Source organism: Copadichromis virginalis, linkage group LG11 (genome assembly GCF_057382275.1).
Source record: "Copadichromis virginalis isolate Kocher_CV1m ecotype Utaka linkage group LG11, C_Virginalis_male_GT1.1, whole genome shotgun sequence".
Classification (NCBI taxonomy): Eukaryota; Metazoa; Chordata; class Actinopteri; order Cichliformes; family Cichlidae; genus Copadichromis; species Copadichromis virginalis.
Genome location: NC_140628.1, coordinates 36,661,989 through 36,684,341, shown reverse-complemented (window position 1 = coordinate 36,684,341; position 22,353 = coordinate 36,661,989). Strand labels below are relative to the sequence as shown.

Below are 22,353 nucleotides of genomic sequence, written 5' to 3'. Positions count from 1 at the left end.
ACATCTCATCATAACTCATTTCTGCAGTCCCAAAAGCAGAATCTGACTGTTATTAAAAACGTCATCAAAGGCGATTCAGTTTTTATGGTATTTTACAATTATAGTGATTCTGGGAGCCGGTGGGGCTCCCAGAAGAATTTTAAGCAGTTTTAATCTATTTTTTTATTGTTCACTCTATGCACGCAGTTTCATTTAATTAAAGTTATTTTTGATTTCAGTTTTTAAGTCCCCGGGTAAGTACCAAGAGTTGTTTGAGTGCTGCTGCACAGTTGCAGGACTTGCTTCTACAAAGACTTTGGTTTTATCATTAATGCTTGATGATCGTGAGTTGAAAAAAGATGATAGATAAAGGACTTATGATAACTTAAGAATGCGCAGACTGTGGATGTAAATTAACGAGAAAAAAAATCCACAACATGTCAACAAAAAGTCACTTTATTGCATGCATCCCTGACATCTCTGTGCAGCTATGCATGTGTTATTCATTTATTTTTCCTTGAATATTTCTTCAATGAATACCAGCTGTTGCATATTTGAGTAGAATTCATCTTAGACATTCAGTTTTATTATTTACAAAATCTGAACATGCCATATAAGAGAACATTTACAACAGTATCCCTCAATCTTAACAAAACAAGAAAACAATTATTTACATGAGGCTGATTTAAAAAGAAATAATTAAAAAAGAGGTAATAAGGGAAGGAATATCTCTCTATGCTGTTGTGTATTAGTCTGACACCAATCCACTTAAGAAGCAATGGGCAAAGAAACACTGGATACAAACAATTAAAGTCCAGCTTAGGGCTTTGCACCGAATGGCAAACTAAAACTGGGTGTCTCTAAAGGAAGCTGAATTTCCTTTCCTACAGGGCTGTTTGTGTGGAGTCACTCATGTTGTTTAACCTCTCACTTCTGGACTTCTGCTCCGAGTTTGTTGAACTCAGTGCTGCTTGCTCTACTCTAATAACACTGTCTCCGTTTGCAGCCGGCTGGTGTTCTGGTGGGGTAGCAGTATCGGTGGGAGGGGAAACAACTACTCTCTCTACGGGCTCATTGGGTGCTCTGTCTGACACTATAAGGTAATTGGGTTCTGGATGGTGGGCGCTAGAGCGGCGCTGCAGTGCATGCTGGGTGCAGGAAAAGGAACGCTGCCGAGGGGCAGGCTGGGGGGACAGGAAGTGAGGCGTGGCGGCTCTGGGGACTTCCTGATGCCTGTCACGGTCCTCGTCTTCTGATGTTACCTCTTGTAAGGTGCTGATTGGCCGAGGGGAGCGGCCCATGACCCGTGGAGGAACGAGAGCTGTTGCTGACTGGTTGAGCTGGGGTCGCCAGTTCTGAGGAGGAGGGTACTGCACTCGGCCCATGGACCAATCACTGGCAAGACAAGAAGGTCATCATAACATTAGACAGCATAAAAACAAACAAACAAAAAAACCTAAAGAGGTCTTTGGGAATGAACCCTTAAAACTGGAAATAACTGGTATTTTTGCAGTTCTGGGTATGGACATCAAAGACTTCACGTTTTTGGTGTAAAAGCCTGAAATAAGGTCTTGGTTAACACAAACTTATGTCCAAATGAATGTCTACATCTTCATTTTTTCTTCTGCAAATTCATAAATAACATAAAATAATGTCCCACTGATTAAATTTGAAACTTTTACATAAATAAAATATTAATTTAAATATTAATGTGCCAGTTTTGGCGACTGAAACAGCAATATATTATCTCTATTTTACTCAGTGCTAATTTCTGGGTGTCTCTGTTGGTTCAAAGAACTTATACATACACATGCAGCCACGGATGCACCTGGCTAAACCAAGCTAGCAGGTGTTAGCTGATAACTTAGCATTTCACCCATGTTGTCATTTCTTACCCCAAGAAAACAAAGATGGCAACAGCCAAAACATTCACACTGACGCACAGTGGCCATATTTTATGTACAGTCTATGTTAACAATATCTTGGATGAAAAATCAGCTAAATAACTTTAATTTTGTGACTTCAGCGTATCATCGAATGAATCTCCAAAGAAGTTCAACTATAACTACAGGAGATATTCACATTTGTTTTTATTTTCTTTGTTTTTTATGTGTTAAAATCATTATCTATTTTATTTTATGACATATTATCTCACATTACCAGGCCCTTACTATGCACATGTGGGAATATTTGCTAAAAGGTAGGTTTTATTCCCACTGCTGTCAAGTGCTTGCTCAAATGGGGTCGTTTGATTGTTGGTGTTTTGTATTATTATAGGGTCTCTACTAGAGATGGACCGATCCGATATTACGTATCGGTATTACTGGATCGGATATCGGAGAGAAATAAAAAATGCAATCTGATCCATTAAATATCAGGAAAACACCTCACAAAACTTGCGACATGGCATAACTCAGCTCATAACCTTAGCACGTCGGAGCAGTATGCTTCACATGATAGAGCGGCTGTGGCGTGCGAGAACTCTCGGCGGTCTGGTTGAGCATTTGAAGCCTCGCTACCAAACCAGCATTTCATCTCCGAGAAAGTTATCCCAGAGAGAAGTAAAGCAAGTGTGTAAGTTTCATCTCTGAATGTTTGTAAAGCATTCCCACGTTAAGCTTAACAACCGATATATGGAGTGACTGCTTCTCTCCCTCCCTCTCCTGCTGCTACTTCAATCATGAAACTGATCAATGATCAGCTGATCGGCTTTTCTGTCGCGAGTCCGTCTCTCTTGTTAGTTTATCGCCCACTTTGCGCCAGAAAGAGGAAACCAGCGGCTGAACAACAGCAGCAGCTTGATAAGCTGTTGTTAGAATTGATTTAATATTACTTTCTACACCAGGATCTTTTTCTACGTAGCTGACGGCTGGTAACTGTGCAGGGGCGGATCTAGCAAAGTTATGCAGGGGGGCAGGTAGGGCATTAACAGAGAAAAGGGGGCACAAAGACATACTTTTCTTTCTTATTCTCAGTTAAAATGTCTCGCTTTTAATAAATAATTATCTGAATCTTACACTCAAAGTTTTAATCTGATGTAAAATGTATAGAAGTCCATTACTGTATATAGTAACTGTTAAGTCTAATATACCTAGTAATATCTAGTAAGCTATAGTACTTTTTCCTTTGGGAAGGTACCATCTGTGCAGTCTGCAATTCTTTTGAAAAAAGATGTTGAATCTATTTAATTATTGTGGAAAAATAAAAATTTATTGTGAATTTTCTTTACACGTGCATTAAATTAAAGTTGATTGCGTCGATTAAGCATCACGAGCCAGAGGGGGGTGGTTCCCTATTTTTTTCAGCTGGTAGTTGACAACCCTATTAGTTAGGCTGCTTAATATTTCCGCTAAGTACTCTTTAAAACACCAGAATAGGGAGGATGGTGCAGGTTTACGTTTATTACGTTGATCAGTATTGCTGAACTATGAAATATCTTGGGTGCAGTGTATTTTTTGCATACAAGTATAACAGAATAGCTTTAGTGTTTTGTTTTTTAACTTGAGTATGAACTTATACAAAATGCAGCGAGATATTAAAAAAAAAGTTTTATTGATTAAAATACACTATATCGGATTCATATCGGTATCGACAGATATCCAAATTTATGATATCGTATCGGACATAAAAGAGTGGTATCGTGCCATCTCTAGTCTCTACCTTGCAGTATAAAGCGCCCTGAGGCGACTGCTGTTATGGTTTGGTGTATATGAATAAAACTGACTCAAATACGTTACCCTGTTGCCATAACACAAAAATTTCCCCTTTAGAGCCTATGGAGTATCGATCCATCCATCTACCTAGCTAAACCTGTTGATTTAGCTATAAGGCTGGTAAAAAATTCTATACTTTGATCGGCCTTATAATTCCAAAATCTTACTTTTGTACTGGTGGGGTCATATCCCGATGCCCTATGATACCAGAGAAGGAGGCACTTCTTCCAGGCAGGCCTTGTGAGCCCACCCACGGTGAGTACATCAGAGTGCGCTCCTCCCACATCATGTCGCTTCCCGTGTCCACAGGGATGGGTCCTCTCTGGATCTCATGAGCCAACAGGAGTTCCAGCACTTGGTGACGCATTCCCTCTCTGGCCACGTCAATTGGCCGGCGTCCCCTCCGGTCGTGCAGCTCAAGATTGGCACCATGAAGAAGAAGAAGTCTGGCAGTGTCATAGCAGCCATGGAGGGCAGAGAGGAAGAGTGCTGTTTCTCCCTAGCAAAGAAATAATCAGGAATACCACACATTACTTATATTTATGAACACTTAATGCTTCAGAAATTCAAACATAAATGTTACTTCTGTTTGCAATTCAAAACTATAAACAACAGAAGTGATGCTAAATAAATGTCAGGATTAAAAGTCTTCACTTAACACTAGAGAAAATCCATCAGAGCTTACCTTATTGTCTTGTAGGTCCACAGCAGCACCGTAGCGAATGAGGGTCCTTGCTAGTGAGAGGTGGTTTACTGAGCATGCCCAGTGCAGGGCTGATCTCCCTGAGAGAGACAGTGTGAGTGGAGGGGGAGGTTGACAGGGGAAGAAGGGAGGGAGTAAGTCAGCCAGTGAACAACTATTACACAACGAGCCCAGAGGATGAGGAGAGGGAGGATGAAGGCAGGGGATGACCTGCCTCAGCCAAACTGGAAAAGAGATGACGGGATATAAAGGTGGAAGAATAAGAGCTGCAGAAGGAGATAGATAGAGACACAGAGGCCCAAAGGAAAGTAAAAGTAAAAAAAAAGGAAGCATGAACACCAAAGCTAATATGTCCATCGACTTGAGTTTAAGTACTAGAGCACATTAACTTTGTTCTGAGTCAGAGGAGGGCAGCAGGGGAGCTGGAGAAGGAGAGAGAGGAAGTGATGGAGGTCACAGACAGCAGAGGACAGGACAGGAGGGACACAAAAAGAGGACGTGAGAGAGATGGGGTAAGTTACAAGTTACTCAACCCCTCCGTGTGCAGGTGTCAGAAAAAAAATGACTTACTCATGAGCTGTACATGTTTGGGTTCAGGAGGCAGACATCCTCTCTCTTAGTTATTCTGCTACAGGCTCAGACTGCTCATACTCCACATTCCTCTCTTTCAGCCACTGTGCATTGATACACCACTACTGCATGTCTTGTGTATCTCTCTGTACCTTTCTTCCATCTATCTCTGGGTCAGAGATTTTGTTCTGTAACTGCTGGCTCACAACTGGGCAGGTGTTTACGATTTGCATTGTGTTTTATTTGTGTGCTGTTGCACCCCAGCTATGTCAGGGGAGATTGGCCCTGCTTCTGTCATTGGTTTAATCCTGTTAAAAGGTAGTTTTAGGTACTAGGTTTATTTTTGTAACAGATATCAGAACTTTTACTTTGCCAAGTGCCTAAAGATAACATGTGTTTGACTATATCTCTGCCAGAGGTCTCTTCCTGTTAAACAGAAGTTCTGACTGTCTGATCATTGAAGGTCTCTCTCTGTTTTGAACTGGTGCTATATAGACTAAATTTAAACTTCAATCCACTCTCGTCTAAACAGATATTGCATTTAGACGCGTTCTTTTTTTTTTCATCACCCTGTACTGCACACTGTGAGGTGTGGGGCCACTGCGTGGGTGCATAGACAACCAGGTAAAAACTGTGAAGTAAAACTAATGTGAAGAATTGTTTGTGTTGTTTACTGAACAAACAAAAGTTTGCTGATGCCACTGTGCCGACGATGTGCACGTTTATTTAAGTAAAAATTAATATGGGTTGTGGGGAATGAACTTTGGCCTCTAAAGTGAGGCATGGCAGAAATTTAAGAACCACTGCTCTAAACAATGTAAGTTGGTGGTCCAACTCTGAAGAGTTGTTTGAAATATACAAACTTTGGTGATCCCATGATGTGAACCAACAGACAGTCAACAGTTCTGGTTTGGAGAGACATCACAAAAGGTATCGGCTGTAACGCCATTAAATTTCAAAGAGAGACCTTTTGAGGAACCGTTGTCTACCGGGTACCTTTTAATCTTTCCATTGTTTTTGTTTCTAAACATATAGTTAAAGAATTTTAGAATCATTAGCTTTAATATTTGTCATTTTGACCATGTTGTGTGTGTGTGTGTGTGTGTGTGCTGGAATGGCTTGGATTTTGTTCATTGTTACAAATTTTTCTTAAACCAAATGATTAAAGGAATAAACGTTTAGATTGAAATTCTATTTTAGGTTTATTAGGTTTGGTGTTGAGCCATGTTTTCGTGATAGTAACTGGGACCAGGAAGCATTACCAGTATGATCTGTATTGTTGACTGGCACTCCTGCTCGCAGAAGCTCCAAGACCACTCTGTCCAGCCCACTACGCACTGCTCGGATCAGAACCACAGACCCATCTGGGCCACACCACTCTGCAGACTGCCAACACAACCAAACCACAATGACGAGACACATAATCAATACAAACTCTGTCATAATGCCTTTTTTAAATTTATTTTAAAGAAAAGTTTAAACCTTCTTTTCTAAAATCTTGTTCTAAAGTCAAAACATAAAGAAATCTTCTTAAGTAAAACATGAAACTAAATACACCATCAGAATCTCTCTACAGTCACAGGGCAAAAACTGTTTAAATTCCTGGCATATAATGGCTTCTCGAAACATTGACATAATGAAACTGACCTGCTGAGGAGGACTGAGCAGAGGAGGAGGCATGGCATTCCTCTCCCAACCTCTAGGTGGAGCTGAGGGAAAGCAAGCAACGTTTCAGGGTTAAGGACATTATAAAAACAGGAAATGTATAGTTTTCACGAACATTTTATGTCCCACAATGCAATTTCGTGCTGCAAAGTGTGTTTGTATGAATCCTGCTTTACTATAAACTTTATTACTTTACTTTACTTTGTTAATCACTTTATTCACTTTACAACAATAGTCTGTGAGTTTAGCTGTGAGATACTGAAGATACTAAATAGAGTGATTCTGGGTCTGACAGTGAATACAGTTTGAATTTCAGCTTTGTATGTGTGACATCTGTGGTGAAATGTTCAGCCTATAGGTGCAACAAATTATTATTTTTAATAATCATCTGGATAAAAATAGCTTAAAGCTCCCAAGTTTACTTTAATATTTTACTTTGAGAAACTACCAAAGCAATCAAATGCAAAAATATCAAATGAAAAACATTTTGGAGAAACTGGAAACACAGATTTGCTCTTTGAATCATAACAGTGATCTTTTCTGCTGCTGAGGTCCATCAGAAACCAGCATTTTGTGACTACAGTTGAATAAATTCAAATTCAAATTTTATTTGTCACGTACACAGTCATACACAGTACGATATGCAGTGAAATGCTTAGACAACTGCTCGTGACCTAAAAAAAAAAAGGCTATGAATAAGATAGGAAATAAATATGAAAAATTAAAAAGGGTAAATTTAACTAGGAAAGAATAAAATATAAATTAAGGTTAAAAATGAAATAACTGTACAACACAATTTAGAATGAAGGGTAAATTTAACTGGGAAGAATAAGATAAAATATATAAATTAAAGTTGAAAATAAAATAACTGTACAACAAAATACACAATACACAGTATAGAACTATATAAGAATGTATTGTGTATTGTGTATTTTGTTGTACAGTTGTACAGAATAATGACAGATTTGATTACAATATCTGCCATATTCTTTACAGCAATAGAATTTATGGTATATAGAGATTACTAAGCCAGATAGTCAAGCAACTGAGACAAAATACTGATGTTTCCTTACACTGTATAGCTCTGCGGGGCTGAGCGGCTCCAGCACGGTAGTGTTTCTGCTCCTGGGTCCTGTGGTCACAGATGGAGGCATCGTCCTGACGTCTGGAGCATCTCACACTGAGGTCCTCCATTGAACTCTGAGTAAAGTCTGTGTCACTTCCTATATCCTGGTCCCTCTTAAGAGGCCTGAAAACCAAAGCACAGTTTTGATACGGCACACTGAAAACTGCAGTAGTTTTCATGTGGGCACATTGTGTTTTCATGTCCTTTGCTTTACTTTCTTATTTTTCAGCACAGTTAAGAACAATAATATATTATGCAAATATCGGCTGATATGAAACAAAGGTATTCATGCAGAAATGAAGAGGATATCACTGGGATGTCTCAGGTCCAGAAATATCAAATGTTCCTGTTTTCACCATAAGCCCAGTACTATATCTTAACTATGGGTACAGTTATTGATTATATGCTGTTTCACCTAAGCTTTTGATTATATTTTGAGGTTAATCAAGACTTAAGTAGAAAATATATAAGTTAAAACATATTTAAAAATGCCCTCTATGATTTTCTACATCAAATACAATGTTTAACTTGACTAAAAACCAGAAATCCTCAAACTAGCTAATATAGAATGATAATATTTGAATATATATGTATCTAAAGCCCACTGTTACGCAGATGATACATGTTCACAGCTGAATTATGATTAGTCATAGATGGGAATCATTTAAGCGTTGATGTTCACCACTATTATGTAATGAAGGTAAAATCACTGCAGTCATGGACAAAACTTGTTTTCTGCAAGGAACAAAGTTCTTTGTAAAACTTTGTCATTTGTGCATGCATAAATGCATAAATGACTGGTGTGTCTGCGTGTGTGCGTGTGTGCTTATGATGTTTTTTAACTTTATGTATGTTTTACTGTTTATCAAATATTTCCGTATCTCACCTAACAAAATATTTCCTTTTTTTGCCTGCTATTTTGAACCAAAACTTGGTAAGCATCTAAATCGGCTTTTTATCTGTTGTACAGGGGAAAAAAATTGTTAATTCACAAAGGGGAAAATGAAAATATCATAAATAATAAAATAAAAAAGCAGTTGTCTAATTCTATGAATTCCTTTCTATATTTAGAAAAAACATCTTAAACACTTGTTATTTACATATCAGACACACAGACAATTTTTTAAATGAAATCTTGTAAACAGTTACCGAAACTTAACTGGCAGCTCTTTTCAAAACTCCTGACTCCTCTTTTATTAAAAATTCTGCTTGCTGCAATCCTACAGCAATTCCTGTAAGAACAACATGGTCTAGTTTTACTCTTCACCAACCACTGGTCACCTACCTTTAAGAAACTGGGAATTGTGTTTCAGGGCAGGATTAGATGAGAAAATGTACCAGGGTGAAAGTGAAGTGACATTCAGCCTTTGTAATAATTATACAGGATGAGCTCTCTCTTGTTACTGAATGCAATGACATCATTCCGGAGATTGGCAGACAAAACATCCTCTCAAATGAGCTCCACTCACCGCATTCGCATGGCATCCTCCCCTAGCGGTTCCCTCCTTCTCTTTTTTTCTGCTTCCTTGGCCTTTTTCTTTTTCTTCAAGCTGACCTTATCTTTCTCTCTGCTGGTTCTGACCCGTTGTTCTTGGTGTGTAGCATGCTGTATCCAGGCCTTGGCTTTGCTGTCACTGTCGGTGACTTTAGACCGGTGCTGCACCCTGTCAGTACTGTTCCTCTTTGCCCGCTGCTGCCTCACCCTCCTCACTACCAGGATTACCACGAGAGGCAGCAGCAGCAGAAGCCCAATAGCTATGGCAACTACGGCCCAAAGCCATGCGGGAGTCGGCTCTTTAAATGAAAAAATTCAAACAATAAAAGAAGACACAAAGACAAAAAAAACACTTGAAAAAGATTCATTTTTATCTTTTTGCTTGTATCTATTTATATCTGAAATATGAAACACATCAACAAATCTGAAAATCTGCACAAAATGTACACACTGGAAACACAAAGGTGTTTTATAGTGTTTTGTTTGGATGAAATTCAAAGCTGGAAATGTGCGTGTGTGGGAGACAGGACATGTGAGCCTACCTTCAACTTCCTTTTCCTCCTCTCTGCTTCCTATTTCCTCTCGGACACCTCTAATGCTGATGACGGCATCCAGCTCTGAGAGGTTGGGGAAAGAGGTAGGTTTTAGTTCCTTTACAGCACGCAGGAAATTTGCGGCCTCAGTTGCATAAGGGAAACAGGTAGAGGGTGAACGGGAGCATGGCCTGTTGTCCACTTGGAGGAAAAGGAGGGAGCTAGGAAAAAGAGAGTAAGAAATGATTGGAAAAAACATGTATGTCATCTTTGAGCATTGTTTTATATGTATTTTCGCATGGGTAAAATTACCTTTGCAAAAAGTTATACTCTTTCAACAAAATAAATTAAAGAAAGAAAACAAAACACAAAGATAATTTCAAAACAAATAAAGCTACAAAGCTCAATTATGACTGGCTTATTGTAATTAATGGAGTTCCCCAAGGTTTTATGTGTGGCCCACTTTTTTTGGTCTTAATTGTGTTAATGCACAATGATCCAAAACTTTTATGGAGAATATGGAATTTCACATTTCTGTGAATCTTCTTTCCCAGTTACTTTATTTGCTTTAAATATGTTCAAGTCTTAACTATATAGATTAAGGACCAGATTTACTAACACACTATGCCCCAAAACTGGGCATTTACAAAGAGAGTGTAGTGACATGATTGCATCTAAGAAGTGGGAACACAGACTTACTCTGTTGTATATATATATTTAGGAGTTAACATTTAGGGAGGAGAATATTTAAACCAAGCATGTGAATGGATTTACTAACTACTCCAACATTTAAAGCAGAAAACAAGCATGTCTTATTTTTTGCACTTGATACTGAAATGAATTGACTGTGCCTGTGTTTAGAAAACAGTATAACTGTAAATCACCTAAAAGACTAACCACAGCTACAGTGGGGCAAAAAAGTATTTAGTCAGCCACCGATTGTGCAAGTTCCCCCACTTAAAATGATGACAGAGGTCAGTAATTTGCACCAGAGGTACACTTCAACTGTGAGAGACAGAATGTGAAAAAAAAATCCATGAATTCACATGGTAGGATTTGTAAAGAATTTATTCGTAAATCAGGGTGGAAAATAAGTATTTGGTCACCTCAAACAAGGAAAATCTCTGGCTCTCACAGACCTGTAACGTCTTCTGTAAGACGCTTTTCTGTCCCCCACTCGTTACCTGTATGAATGGCACCTGTTTGAACTCATCATCTGTATAAAAGACACCTGTCCACAGCCTCAAACAGTCAAACTCCAAACTCCGCCATGGCCAAGACCAAAGAGCTTTCGAAGGACACCAGGAAAAGTATTGTAGACCTGCACCAGACTGGGAAGAGTGAATCTACAATAGGCAAGCAGCTTGGTGTGAAAAAATCAACTGTGGGAGCAATCATCAGAAAATGGAAGACATACAAGACCACTGATAATCTCCCTCGATCTGGGGCTCCACGCAAGATCTCATCCCGTGGGGTCAAAATGATCATGAGAACGGTGAGCAAAGATCCCAGAACCACACGGGGGGACCTGGTGAATGACCTGCAGAGAGCTGGGACCAAAGTAACAAAGGTCGCCATCAGTAACACACTACAACGGCAGGGAATCAAATCCCGCAGTGCCAGACGTGTTCCGCTGCTGAAGCCAGTGCATGTCCAGGCCCGTCTGAAGTTTGCCAGAGAGCACATGGATGATACAGCAGAGGATTGGGAGAATGTCATGTGGTCAGATGAAACCAAAGTAGAACTTTTTGGTATAAACTCAACTCGTCGTGTTTGGAGGAAGAAGAATACTGAGTTGCATCCCAAGAACACCATACCTACTGTGAAGCATGGGGGTGGAAACATCATGCTATGGGGCTGTTTTTCTGCCAAGGGGACAGGACGACTGATCCGTGTTAAGGACAGAATGAATGGGGCCATGTATCGTGAGATTTTGAGCCAAAACCTCCTTCCATCAGTGAGAACTTTGAAGATGAAACGAGGCTGGGTCTTCCAACATGACAATGATCCAAAACACACCGCCCGGGCAACAAAGGAGTGGCTCCGTAAGAAGCATTTGAAAGTCCTGGAGTGGCCTAGCCAGTCTCCAGACCTCAACCCCATAGAAAATCTGTGGCGGGAGTTGAAAGTCCGTGTTGCTCGGCGACAGCCCCAAAACATCACTGCTCTCGAGAAGATCTGCATGGAGGAATGGGCCAAAATACCAGCTACTGTGTGTGCAAACCTGGTAAAGACCTATAGTAAACATTTGACCTCTGTTATTGCCAACAAAGGTTATGTTACAAAGTATTGAGTTGTATTTTTGTTATTGACCAAATACTTATTTTCCACCCTGATTTACGAATAAATTCTTTACAAATCCTACCATGTGGATTCATGGATTTTTTTTTCACATTCTGTCTCTCACAGTTGAAGTGTACCTCTGGTGCAAATTACTGACCTCTGTCATCATTTTAGGTGGGGGAACTTGCACAATCGGTGGCTGACTAAATACTTTTTTGCCCCACTGTATTTGGGGAATGGGATATGCTATTTTCCCCTATTTAGCTAAGAGCTAACACTTTATTTTTTGAATGCAAACAAATTTAAAGTTACAGATTTTTCTACATCTCTGACACATAGCCTAATCTCTAACTGAAATCAAATGGATAATTCATTAATTCTACTCTAACTCTAAGCTCATTTGTATATTTTTGTATTTTTACACAGATATTCCTAAATAATTGTACTTTTGCTGTGTAATCTTATTTTACACAAATAAGGATATGTGAAATCACAAGAGGAAAAATAGCCTCAATTTCTTCAGCTTCAGGCTCTTGGATGGTCTACAGGACAAATGTAAACAGAGTGATATCTATGGCAAAGGTAAGAGTGAGAAAAATAGAATATTTATCTTTCTTTTATAATACAGTTATCGATACTCTGGTGCCAAATATCAACATTTTAATTAGAACAGGACTTGACAGGGCCACTTACTCCTTGTGGTGGTGCAGATTTGCATATTTTTAGAGTTATTATTGTGTTGCTTTGTCTTACATTTTTTATGTTGCCAGGCCAAAATGTCTCTTGTTACATAAAGGTTAAACAAAGAACATGCACTGTTTTTGAAACTCCCAATCACAATGTCAGAAACATTTGTCTCAGTACCCACCCATCTGAGTCTGCTGGTGACGCCTGCGCCAGCATGTTAGCAAGCTCCTGAGCATTAAAGTCGAACAAATTCCTGGTGGTGGCGAGGGGCACGGAGTCTCTCAGCTTGAGCGGTGACAGGAGGAGGACGCTGAGTGCCCAGAGCACGGAGCTGTTGAACGAGGCGCCACGTTGATGTGGGAATCGAGTGTGTAGGATCAGGGTGCCTTTAGCCCACACGGGGCTCTGGTGTTTGAAGCATTCGCTGCTGTCCCATCCACAGGCCGCGCTATCACATCCCTGATCACAGAGGGAGTTGGCAAAATGATCACGGCAGTAGTGAATGTGGCCCGGGCTGAGAGTCATGATGAGAGTGGAGAAAAACAAAACAAAAAAAGAATAGGTGATCTAAGAAATAATCTCAACTCAAGGTATACTGAACAGTAACAGATAACAGACTACTTGTACTAAGGTTACTTAATGTTTTCATTTATTCTACTTTTATAGACACCTTTGTGCTGCCTGGATCTCTTTAGTATTGTAGTTTGTATTAGTGTTTTTTTATAGTTTCATTTTTTTTTAAAGACTGAACACTAAACTTCCATAAATGATTATAAAAGTAATAATCAACAGGTTTTACTCTTAGATTACATTGATTGTTTGTATTTCTTGGCCCAGTTTCTTTTCCATAAGGTTTTCTTTAACATAAAAATAAAAGGTAACCACAATAAAATGAGGAAAAGATGAAGAAGAACAGGTGATATTACCTCAGTTTAAAAAGCAGAGCCACAAACTACATCTTAGTTGATCAAATATTTATAAGAAGCATTAGAATACAGTGCATAAATAAGCTGTTATGACTGTTTAGTGCGTCACTATCTTATTACCTTTTTGTTTCATGATATATGGTTAATCTATCTGTTCCTACACCCAAATATTTTGAAAAAAATTATATTTATATATATGCCAAAGTTGTTTTGAATTTATCACTAAGTTAAAAAATATTTGTAAGGGCTCTGAAAGTCAGAGGGCTGTAATGAAAAGAAGAACAAAAGTATTTTACTTGCAGGGAACCCTGTCCTTCAGGCAGTCAAAGCCGTCTCTGAGACACTCAGGGTCCGTACACTCTCTGTTACACGTCCCATCTGCGAACTTTTCCTTACATTTTCGGTTCACTGGGCAGTGGCCCCATGGATCACCAGATGCAGCTGTGGAGACAGATGCATATTAGACTTTAGAAAAAAACAAACAAACAACAACAACAAAAAACTGCACTACACCACACAGCGTGATTATAGTATTCCTCACTAAATTAAAGAGTATTTGCAGATGTAGTATTTGTAGATCTACTTTTTAATTAATATTTTGTCCTCAAATGAAGCACACATGGGTAAACGGCAGGTGACTTTTATCAGCAGTGAGATATGTCACAGGTAAATAAACTTCCACAGCTCTCCAGTTTACTATTTTCTGGTACAGCAAAATAGATCCGAGGTCCTAAATTTCAGCTTATCTAACCAGACATTATGCACAGCTGCAGAAAATAAAATGACTGTACAAGCAGTTTTCTCTAACTGTTTTTATCTCCAGACCAGCTCACACACAAATTCAATCCACTCATTGTTTCAGACCCATTAGCAGCTTTTCATAACAATGCAGGTCAAGCCATAAAAGGTGGCTCCTGATTCGTACTGTTAAAGGGAACAGGAAATGAGCTTGACACAAACAGGAAGTTTCCAGGAGAAACGAATAGAAACAGGAAATGGAGTGGGTCGGGAACTTGATAAAGGTCGAAGGTTGTTACTCTGGCAATGAAGAATGTGATGGAGTTGGACAATGGGTTTGGCAGGTGTGTGCGGGACCATAAAGTCATGGTAAAAAAAAAAAGGATAGACAATAGAGCTGTAATTAGACATGTTCACTCGCCAGCAAAGGGAGTCTTTTGGATACGAGTAATTTTACAAAACTGAGCCAGGAAAGATTTAAAAAATATGTATATATACTGCTGACATAAAAAAAATAAAAACACTTTTCATTTTGTCTTTAACAAAACTATGAACTACATTTTGACGCAAGTGTGTTTGTAAACCATGTAAACTTATAAATATTTTACACATTGAAAGAAATATAAATATGTTTGTAACTGAATGCATTTTAAACCCCTCTTCTTTCAGAATGAGCTTTCTGATCATGACATATAGCTACAGGGTTCAGTTTGGTCACTCACTGAGCAGGTGGTGTGTTTCATGTAGGTTCAATAGAAAAAGGAATTCTTTGATGGGGAAGGGGGGTAACTCACCTTGACATGTCAAGCTCAGTGCCAGAAGAACAAACATCCTCAGAGCTATCATCTTCAGGCCGTCCCGGTCACCAGGTGCTGCCCCTTCTTCTCAAAAAGCCGTCCTCCAGTCCAGCTGTGTGGTATTATTCCACTACAAACTGCTTCTGATGTGCCAATGCTCAGATGAGACTCTCTATTTCACGTACTGAAAAGACGCTGTAGCTCTTCCGTAGCTGCAGCCCGGCTGCTCAGAATGAATAGTTAACTGTGAGTGAAGTCACCAAATCCCCATCACTGCTGCCACCAACACCTTCCAACTCCACCACCCAGCCCACTTTGTTCACTCGCTCTTTTTTCAGAGGGCCCTGCGGATATCTGGACAACTTCCTGCCACTGTGTGGAGAAGAAAAGGAAGGGCGATAACCATGTGTGCATGTATTTGTGTGTATGCGTGTGTTTGTAATTCTTACTGTGACTCAGGGAGCTGCTGGGAGAGCCGTTACTTCATATTGTGTAAAAAGCAGCAGGGCGTGACGAGACAGATTGGTTTGGATTTGATGATTTCACACATACACACATCTGGGGAGTCCTAACAGCTTGACTGTGACTGCTCTGCCTTTGAAAGAATTCTGGAAATACTTCTGGTAGCTGTTAATATATAATTCACAAGGGAAAATATCAACTTTGACACTTGAGTTGACTTTGACCTTTTACATCATACATATCGAAACGATAAAATAGCAGTTTTGTTGTGCTCTAACAAAATGATGCTCCAAATAACACGAACCACTCGGAGGCCTCAAAATGAACGTAGTGCTTAAATTGTTTCAGCTACATCGAGACAAGTACACTGCTTCAAGAAGTGCAAATATAAAAGAAGGATCCACCATCAAGTCTCAAACAAACGGTGTATAATACAAAGTTGGTATTAACTTGGCAACAAACACCAACATTGGTCTACGGGTCACCGACTCTCTCAGGTTGTTGCCCTGGAGCTCCTCTTTCCAAGCAGTATTGCTCCCAAAGCTCATTAAACAAGTTTCCAGTTCCACCAAAAGAACAACACTGGTCCTTTTTGGAGTCACACAATCTTAAATTCATTTTTTTAAACACAGCACAGAAAACCTGGCGTGAAAGCGGCGCTGTCTTCTGATCCACGCAGTGGCTGTAGTAGTACCTGTAGACCTCGGACATGTTTGAGAAGACTGGCTCCAGACAGAGCTTAGAGGTGGACGTTCCACCACAGGAAGGTGACACTTTTGGTAAACTCTCTAGAAACTCCTTCAGGACTATATGCTCAGAAGCTTTACGGGATTTCCTCTGCATTCGCTTCTTACTGTTCTCCTCCGAATCGTCTAGCTGGGAGGCATTCTGGGCCCAGTTAAGCACTGACCACTCTCCAATCCCCAAAGTGGAGAGGAACATTTTTTTGCAAACTTGTTTTTTATCGCCATCTGCTATCAAATGATATCTCATTGAGACTGATCTTCTAGACTGAGTCCACGGTGCACGGGTTCTTTCCACCGGATCACAGTCCACAAGCCCAGCCACATAGACCTTCCTCTGAGTCCAGTTCATACACTGCCAGAAAGCAGTGAACAGCCCACTCCGCGTTTCGTCACTAAAGTCAGCACAAAAGCGGTTCGATGCCCTTTTGCAGGCACCGGATGTGCATCTTGGCCCCATTGACCTTTGAGCTTTAGTAATAGCGGCGCCATCTTTCTTTCTCTTGCTGGTGTACGGTTTTCCCTCCATCCTGAGTTGCTTCTGACGATTTTGTTTCCATGTTAGTGGTTTTGCAACTCTGGATTTCTTTCGGATTGCCCCCTCTTTTTCTGGTAGCCTGTTTTTGTCTTTGTCAGTTGCATTCATGTGTTCTGTAAAAACATGGGAACCTTATTAACATGCACGTATCATTATTGAGATATACCTCATTGCTTCTGCCAAAACTTGTGTAAATCAGGTCAACGAGTTTATAAAGTAACTGATAAACAGTCAAAGAAAAAAACACTCACCTTGAGTAACTACTGCAGTGTTGCTGTCTACAGGAGGGGCAGTCACAACTGGCTTTTTTTCTGACTTGCTCTTGTTTGATTCAGTCTTTTCTGTTGCCCAGTTGAGCACAGACCATTCTCCAATCCCAAGCGTGGACAGGAACATGTTCTTACATACTTGTGTCCGTTTGCCATCCACCATCAAATGATAACGAAGTGATACCGATCTCCTTGAAGGCAACTCCGCAGCCCGAGATCTTTCCACAGAGTCACGATCGACTTGTCCTGCTACATAGAGCTTTCTCTGAGCCCAGTTCATGTGCTGCCAAAATTCATTGAACACCTTCTTCCTTGTTTCTTCAGTAATTTCACTACATAGCCGATTTGTCGCTGTTTTGCATGCATCCGAGGTGCATCTTGGTCCTATGGCTCTTGGGTGTTTGGTTACAATCTCACCATCTTTCTTGCGTTTGCTTACATATGATTTTCCCTCCATCCTCAGCTGTTTCTGCCTGTTTTGCTTCCACTTTAATGGATCTGCAACTTTGGCTTTGGTTATTTTTCTGACAGCGCCTGCTTTATCCAAATTGGTGTTTCCATTTTGGGCAACTGTATTAAGATGTGCTGTACAAACAGATCAAAAAACAGAAAAACATTTTTGTTGTTATTTTTCATTGCTAGCACTGGAGGTCTGGGATTTTTCAGAAACAATGAAACAATGAAACAATCATTCAAGTTTAAACCCTCAAAATCTTTTCTCAGAAATATTGGGGATGTTTATTGGTCTTATTATTATTCTGATAGCACTCAAGCATTTCAGTTGAATGTTCATGGCAAAGAGACCAATTCTGAATACATTAAGAGAGGGAGATGGAGGGCAATGTACTCATCCCTAGTGAAAATTGGGTAAAAATGTGTCAACTGCAGTGGACCATAAAAGTCTCCAATACATGGCGAGAGTTTGGATGGAGACACTTAGTGAGATATTTTATTACACCAATTCAAAAAAGGCACCGAGGAGGTCGCGACTTATGTTGGAGGCTTTGTGGGACCTCTGGAGCTAAACATTATCATATCTTCTGGGGATGTAATGTAATTTTGGTCCTGTATGTGTAATCATATAAATTTTGTTTATGGATCTAAAATCCCCTGTTCATTTCAGTGTATATATTTGGGAGCTGTAAACACGCAAAACTGGAAGAAGTCTGATATGAGACTGTTGGCAATTCTATTGATTGCTAGCAAAAAAGCCATTACAAGGAAATGGTTAAAGGTTGAACCACCGTCACAGGAGGACTGCATCAATATAGTCAACGAAATCTACATTACGGAAAAACTATCATTCACTTTGAGGATTCACAGTGACAAGTTCTATGAGCAACGGTCAAAATGAACCAAATATGTTAAACCAATAAGATCTGACTTTTTGTAAGGTTCTGGAACTACGAGTGATACATGGATTTCGGGGATGTCTAGGCCCGGTGGCGCTGAAGCAGCTGACTTTTCTGTTGACCCAAATTAATTTAACTATATACGTAAAAGTATATATATTAAATAATAATGGATAAATGGATAATAATAATAATAACAAGAATAATTATAAAAATATTATTATAATAAATAATCCACCGGTGTTACTGAAAATTTAAAAATATATATATATATATCAATTGAATGTTCACAAAATTAACTTTTTATAATACTTGCATGCACACTTATACATCCAAGTAAAGGTGGATGTACATTAACTCTTATCTGTACTTACTAGTGTCAGCACCCACAGGTGCTTGGTGATGTACAGGAAATTGGGAGATCATCTGCTGCTCAGATATTGTCATTGAGTGGGACCGTTTTTTACCCACTCCATCTTTGTCCATGTCAGATTTCCTGCTTGCATCACCGACATGCAGGTGGTCTATGTAGAGAAGCATACATTGTAACAAGCAGCAATGAGTTGACTGTCCAGAATTCTGTCAGCAGTAACTCTCCCCCTAGTCTCCACATGTAATTGTGCACACATCAACAGCCTGTTTTACATTGTTGTAGCCCACATTCATGTTCAGTAAATATGTCTGTTTGTATGAAGCTTTGTTTTGTTCTGTTTGCTTGTATCAATGGCTCTGTGGATTATTGAGTCATTTATAGGCTCAAACTCAGGAGGCAGGAATTGAACTCAAAATGAGCTTTAATGTTGATTTCCCAGGTGATAAACAGTCCAGAATCCACAAGACAAGTTACAGAAAATAGGACATCTATACATCTACACAGTAAATACAAGGGCTACAAAGACAAGGAACAGGTAGCTGGAGGGATGAATCAATAAAGGTTAAAAACACAAGACTATACAGAAATAACCCTAAAAAAAGAATATTAACAAAAATGAGAAACAAAGAAGTGAAACCCCAGATACTCAGAAGCTACTAATCAACTGTAATCAAATAGACACTGACATTGACCCTTAAATGAATAAAAATAATCATTTAAAAGTGTAAAACATGCAAACACGTTTTTTTTTGTGCCTTACCTTGTATATTTGTGTGTTCTGTGACTGGTAAATAGTCACTCGTGCCCCACAGGAATATTTGAATATGAAATATTGATATCATGTTGGTAACACAAACTGTGTACTAAAGATAATTCTTCTCTTTGTATGGCTTTGGCATACTTGGCATACAAACCCTTTTCACTTCCCAGCACTCACATTTGAAATGTAACATCCTTGCTAAACAAAAATATACTACTAAACCTATACTTCTTATTTGAAGTGACCAGAGTGGCCTGGGATTATGTTACAATTTGTGAATTGTTTAAGTCTGCCTCTGCTTGTTAGGACAGGTGAATACCTGATATTTTTCACATTTCATTAAACATTGCATGAGCTCATATACCCACCTGGTGGGATGTGATGGTGCCCAAAAGTCTCAGGGACTGTGGGTCTGTGGACTGGGGTTTCGGGGGTGGGTTTGGGAAGAAGACCAATATCCTCCATTGCTGCAATAGCTAAAACATGAAAAAGAAAAGAATTATTATTGTATTTTACGATTGATTTTAAAATCGCATTTTCTCCAGCCATCTTTCTTTCCCCTCTTAGGTCATCACTAAAATCAGCCTGAAACCCCGTCAGCGCAGCTGTTTACTGTGCACAGCAAACCCATGTGGCCAAATCCAGATGTTTTAGCTTACGTAGAAGTAGGCGTTGCTGGGCCTGAGAGTCACGGAAAAACTGCAGATCGAGAAGCTGCTCCTAACGCGGTATATCTGGCTAAGCTCTCACCCTTCATGCAGGCTGAAACCTTTAAAACGACACATTTCTGGCGTTCGTGTTTGCTTACACAGCGTTATACATTTGAAAACGTCTCGTAAACCCGTCGCTTCCATCCAGACCAGCTCACAAATGTCCCCGCTGCCAACTGTTTACTCCATCGCGGCTCTGGCAGCGAAACTCCGCAGCAGTCAAATCAGTTAACTCGACTTTTATTTGGCTAAATGTTCATAACTGTATGCTCTGAGGGGCTTCTCACAGGCAGCTGCCATGTCTGAGCATGCGCATCCAGGCTTTCCAGGGTACATATACAAGTGACTTTGGTGTGACAGTTTATAACAGAGATGGGAGCTCAGTTTCACAAATGTATGAATCACATATGTGTAAAGTTACGCCTTAATTTCAGCCAAAGGGAAACAAAAATGAATATTATTGTTGCAAATCCCATAAAGTCTTCTGACAGTATTCTGATGCAGGCCATCTATGCAAGGATTATTTATATCATTCAATTCTGCGGTTACAAAGAGATTAATTGCTTTAGTTTGCACTAGAAGAACAATGACAACAATGTGCCATGTCTAACAACATGTAAATATGCTTTTATATACTGAAAAAAAGACAGTGTAAGAGCATAATTCTCCATAATAATAGGTCTAATGGGTCAACATAAGGGTTCAAATTAGAATTATTCAGTGGCTGCTCTCAGTTCAATATTTACCATAGTAGCCTATTTTATTTACCAACTGTGGTTTGCACCATTGCCTCACAGCAAGAAAACCCTTTGTTCAAATCCATCACAAGGCTGGAGCTTTCCTGCAGGGACTTTACATGTTCACAACCCTAAACTGGATAAGCAGAAGAAAGTGAATGGATGGACTTTCCTTGATTTTTTTCATTTAGTAAAGCATTCTACTTTTGAACAGATTACTGTGGATTTAATTAACAGTTATGATTACTAGGTACTAAAAACGCTTCATTTTCTCCAAAGTTAACCTCAGTGAACTGCAGTATAAACATGCTGCATACATTTTAAAGAAATCATTATCCCAAAAGTGCTGCTGCAGTAGAAATTTCGAAAATATTTCCCGACATAGAAACTAGAATACAGTGAAAACACAAAAAGGGATATTGTATTGGCTGAATCCAGTTTGAATTAGTTTAGAATTCTACATTTTAAACTTAAAACTTTTAAACTAAAAGTTTTTTAATGCAATAAAGGACTATAAATCTGTCGTTTTTTAAGTGCTGAAGTGTAAGAAATTGACCAAAGATGTATTTTATTGCTTTTTATCTTTTTCAAAATAAACAGCAAAGCAAACACATGCTTTGTGGTTTACAGGGGTTTACAAAGAGGGTTCCTAAAATAGTAGGAACACTTTTAGCGTTGCTTTTTCCAGCCATCAAACCGGAAAGAAGGGAAAGGAAGGAAACTGTCAGGGAGTTCAAAGTTTCTGTTGGGGGTTTCAGTGTCCAAGACCAGGCAAGAGACAACATGTGACCGTCAGGCAGGCAAATCAGGCAACAAATAAGCAGCCGCAAGGCAGGATGAAAAGAGGAATACCTCAGAGGAGGTTCATGTGGCTATTATTGGATGGGTTTACACTCAATGTAAACCAGTAAAGATAATTAAACAATATCAAAACTACATCACAAAACAATATACATAGCTATTTAGTCTACTATTGCTTCTGGGACCAGAATGCATGAATGAATGAATGAATGAAGAAATATATGAAAGTATAAAGATATATATCCAAGCGATTTATGTAATTACTGTGATTCTAGCTGTTGTTCATTTAAAACGAGTAAAAAGCTCATGCAATTGTACCTCCTCGCCACATGGGGTCGCTGTTGGACTGATTTTCATATCAGGCACATCCTATCAACTTTGCAGTGTTGGTGG

The 22,353-nt window shown here is 39.4% G+C and overlaps 2 protein-coding genes across 4 annotated transcripts; both read right to left on the bottom strand.

Annotated features, from left to right (window-relative positions):
* Positions 1-419: 419 nt before the first annotated feature.
* On the bottom strand, positions 420-16,141 carry notchl (notch receptor, like). Its single transcript, XM_085472238.1, has 11 exons — positions 15,213-16,141; positions 13,977-14,121; positions 12,936-13,268; positions 9,794-10,005; positions 9,226-9,550; positions 7,704-7,879; positions 6,613-6,674; positions 6,228-6,351; positions 4,378-4,475; positions 3,860-4,191; positions 420-1,374 (listed from the first exon to the last, which is right to left on the bottom strand). Exons 1-11 carry the CDS (start codon positions 15,262-15,264, stop codon positions 864-866), a joined length of 2,370 nt encoding a protein of 789 aa, XP_085328364.1. The 5' UTR covers positions 15,265-16,141; the 3' UTR covers positions 420-863.
* A 9-nt stretch (positions 16,142-16,150) lies between these two features.
* On the bottom strand, positions 16,151-22,333 carry LOC146699353 (uncharacterized). 3 transcript variants are annotated; one of them, XM_085472243.1, is made up of 5 exons: positions 22,279-22,333; positions 20,081-20,188; positions 18,954-19,103; positions 17,210-17,812; positions 16,151-17,071 (listed from the first exon to the last, which is right to left on the bottom strand). In XM_085472243.1, exons 1-5 carry the CDS (start codon positions 22,289-22,291, stop codon positions 16,152-16,154), a joined length of 1,794 nt encoding a protein of 597 aa, XP_085328369.1. In that variant the 5' UTR covers positions 22,292-22,333; the 3' UTR covers position 16,151. The 3 variants fall into 3 exon arrangements, with proteins under 3 accessions (XP_085328369.1, XP_085328370.1, XP_085328368.1); XM_085472244.1 differs by lacking the exon at positions 22,279-22,333 and adding an exon at positions 20,372-20,713; XM_085472242.1 differs by lacking the exon at positions 22,279-22,333 and adding an exon at positions 20,521-20,713.
* Positions 22,334-22,353: the final 20 nt, after the last annotated feature.

Excerpts from the sequence above, each read along its gene's own strand:
- LOC146699353 (XM_085472242.1), bottom strand. The coding sequence starts at position 20,566 with ATGGAAGCGACGGGTTTACGAGACGTTTTCAAATGTATAACGCTGT. Across the intron at positions 20,189-20,520 it reads TTTCAAATGTATAACGCTGT|CTATTGCAGCAATGGAGGAT; the intron begins GTAAGCAAACAC and ends TTCATGTTTTAG. Across the intron at positions 17,813-18,953 it reads ACCTGTGGGTGCTGACACTA|CACATCTTAATACAGTTGCC; the intron begins GTAAGTACAGAT and ends CTGTTTGTACAG.
- notchl (XM_085472238.1), bottom strand. The coding sequence starts at position 15,264 with ATGATAGCTCTGAGGATGTTTGTTCTTCTGGCACTGAGCTTGACATGT. Across the intron at positions 10,006-12,935 it reads TCACCAGCAGACTCAGATGG|CTCCCTCCTTTTCCTCCAAG; the intron begins GTGGGTACTGAG and ends TCTTTTTCCTAG. Across the intron at positions 6,675-7,703 it reads GCCCCGCAGAGCTATACAGT|CTCCACCTAGAGGTTGGGAG; the intron begins GTAAGGAAACAT and ends GCTTTCCCTCAG.